Source organism: Prunus dulcis, chromosome 3 (genome assembly GCF_902201215.1).
Source record: "Prunus dulcis chromosome 3, ALMONDv2, whole genome shotgun sequence".
Classification (NCBI taxonomy): Eukaryota; Viridiplantae; Streptophyta; class Magnoliopsida; order Rosales; family Rosaceae; genus Prunus; species Prunus dulcis.
In genome coordinates this window covers 16,392,940-16,395,278 of record NC_047652.1, presented here as the reverse complement: position 1 = coordinate 16,395,278, position 2,339 = coordinate 16,392,940, and the positions used below count along the sequence as shown (strand labels likewise).

Sequence of the window (2,339 nt, the reverse complement as noted above, 5' to 3'; positions counted from 1 at the left end):
ATTAAATATAAATGCTAAACGCCCTACCCATCCAAACGAAGCAGCGATTCCATCGAGGGGTGTTGCGTACGTGGGCTCTGCTTTTTCTAAAGTCCGTGGTATCGGAGCAATGGAGGGCGACTCTGGCAATTTAAGATCACAGATAACTTCCAAAATCCAAGTTACAACATCATCATTGCCAACAACCTGAGGTAGAAGAAATATATATATATAATGTTAAATTTTAAAATATATATATATTTAAAATGTTATTTAGAAAAATGTAGACTACACTTTAGCAATACGTATTAATTTAACATGTTACTCACTATAATTCTCATCTTCTTTTGAATTTCAGAAGCAAAACCATAATAACCATTTTGCTTAAGCTTTTCTAGAGTACCATAAACATCCTTTAGCACCGTCTCAGGATTATCATATGCCTCTACATCTCTTTCTAGTACACCAAAAACCTAGAAAATAAAGGAAAAAAAAAATACAATATTATATTTGCAACAAACTTTAATCAAATCCATGCATGTTAATTAGAGCTTTGATTATACATAAACTATGTTAAAATTTCATTTCACATAATACCTGCTTTTTAGTAAGGAGGTCGCAAAATTTCCCGAAGAGTTCTTTTTCTTGTCTATGGAGCATATCAATAAACACCAACACTGGGATACCGAAGGAATCAAATTCAACATCCAAATCAGGTTTGCGGTAGAGCGGATAAGTACTCCTGCATGGGATATTCATATTGGTACGTAAAATAATTCGAAAGACGACACGAAAATAAGGGAGTAAGTACTTAAGTTGAGAATAATACCCTAAATGTTGGGACATTATTATTTCTGCGAGTGTCCTAGCGGCCAATGGTAGACCATAACATAGATCCTTAATTTCACTCTCAACCTTTTCCAAATGTTGTTGATATTCAAAATCAGGACGATAACCAAAAACAGTGTCCTTAAATATACCCCAGCAGCTTTGTCTGTCCAAAGGCTCAAGACGAATAATCAAGCTGTTATAATGTTGATCTGACCCCTCCGCCGGTACCACCATAGCTTCAACCACTTCCGGTATCCTACTAGTGACGATGACCGCACCACCACCACCCTTAGGCAATCCATGCGACAAGCGATCCCCAACTTTCTTATCACCTTCCTGAACCTGAAGTAGTTGTTCCTCATGTCCTAAATCCGAGTAGAAATCGTTCATGTGCCACACATCATCCAACACAATCAAATACCTTTTACCTGATAAATGTTGGTTGAGCCTTTCCAAGAGCGCAGCAAGGAGATGACCAGACTTATTATTACTACTTCCTGTCTTCTCCTCCTCCTGGATGATGCCATCTCCATCGACAACGGCATCGTGGTCCAACTTACTAAGCATACATTTCACAATGCTGACCTCAATTTCTTCTTCTACTTGTTTATTTTCTTTGATTATAGTCGACAAGCATAACCAAATTATAGGAGAAAATTCACCTCGCACTATCCACCAACTCAAAAACTTGCGCACCAGAGTGGTCTTGCCTGCGCCTGCAATGCCCAGTATCCCAATTGCCTTAAATCCAGCACCTGACGACGGCGATGGTTTTAAAAGAAAGTTCCTAATCATCCGTAATTGCTCATCAAATCCCACAACTTCACCCTCCAATACAGGTAGTTCGCTCTCTAAATTCTCTTCAGGATCAGGACGACTTGATGATTCCCTCAAGTTATAAATTCTTTCTTCCTTTTTCACAAACTCATCCTCGAATTTGCATTTTATTGCAGCCAGCCGCTTCTTCATCTTCCGCACGAAACAAATCTTCGTCAAACTCAAATGGTTGAAGATTAAATGAGTCTTGTGATGACTATGCTTCTTCCACTCATGTGAGAAGACCTGGCACTTGGTGAATGCGTCGGTGAGGTCCAGGAGCACATGGATAAAGCTACGGCAGTAATCTTCCGTAAGTCTTCGCGTATCTATATCTATTACAATATCTTTGATTGCTCGCAAGTAAGAAATGACAGCATCTGATAATTCAGACTCTGTGTCCTTAAGAGATTCCAGGAACTTTTTCTGGAGAAATTGAGCAACATCCCTTGCCATTCTTCTTCCCCTTCAACACTATATTTATGTATCTACTGCAATTTTAATCAGAAACTGGGGGAATAATATGAAGAGCACGTAACCATGCCTTGGCCTTTGTTCGGTGCTTTGATCTCTAGTTCGATCATTTTCATATTTTTAGCATCAAATAACTGTTATTCACCCACCCACGTTATTCATGCTCAGCATCAAATAACTGTTTAAAAAATTCTTTGCTTGCATGAGTATAATGAGCTTTTTCTTTTCATTTTTCCTTT

General features: G+C 38.5%; 1 protein-coding gene across 1 annotated transcript; it reads right to left on the bottom strand.

Annotated features, from left to right (window-relative positions):
* Window positions 1–424: 424 nt before the first annotated feature.
* Window positions 425–2,082, bottom strand: LOC117621864 (probable disease resistance protein At4g19060). The gene is made up of 3 exons (XM_034352403.1): window positions 809–2,082; window positions 577–721; window positions 425–436 (listed from the first exon to the last, which is right to left on the bottom strand). The coding sequence occupies exons 1-3, from the start codon at window positions 2,080–2,082 to the stop codon at window positions 425–427; spliced, it is 1,431 nt and encodes a 476-aa protein (XP_034208294.1).
* Between the last annotated feature and the right edge of the window lie 257 nt (window positions 2,083–2,339).

What these genes read in the sequence shown, in the direction of transcription:
- LOC117621864 (XM_034352403.1), bottom strand. Translation starts at nt 2,082, where the DNA reads ATGGCAAGGGATGTTGCTCAATTTCTCCAGAAAAAGTTCCTGGAATCT. An exon ending in ATAATGTCCCAACATTTAGG is followed by an intron (nt 722 to 808) that starts GTATTATTCTCA and finishes TATCCCATGCAG; the next exon opens with GAGTACTTATCCGCTCTACC.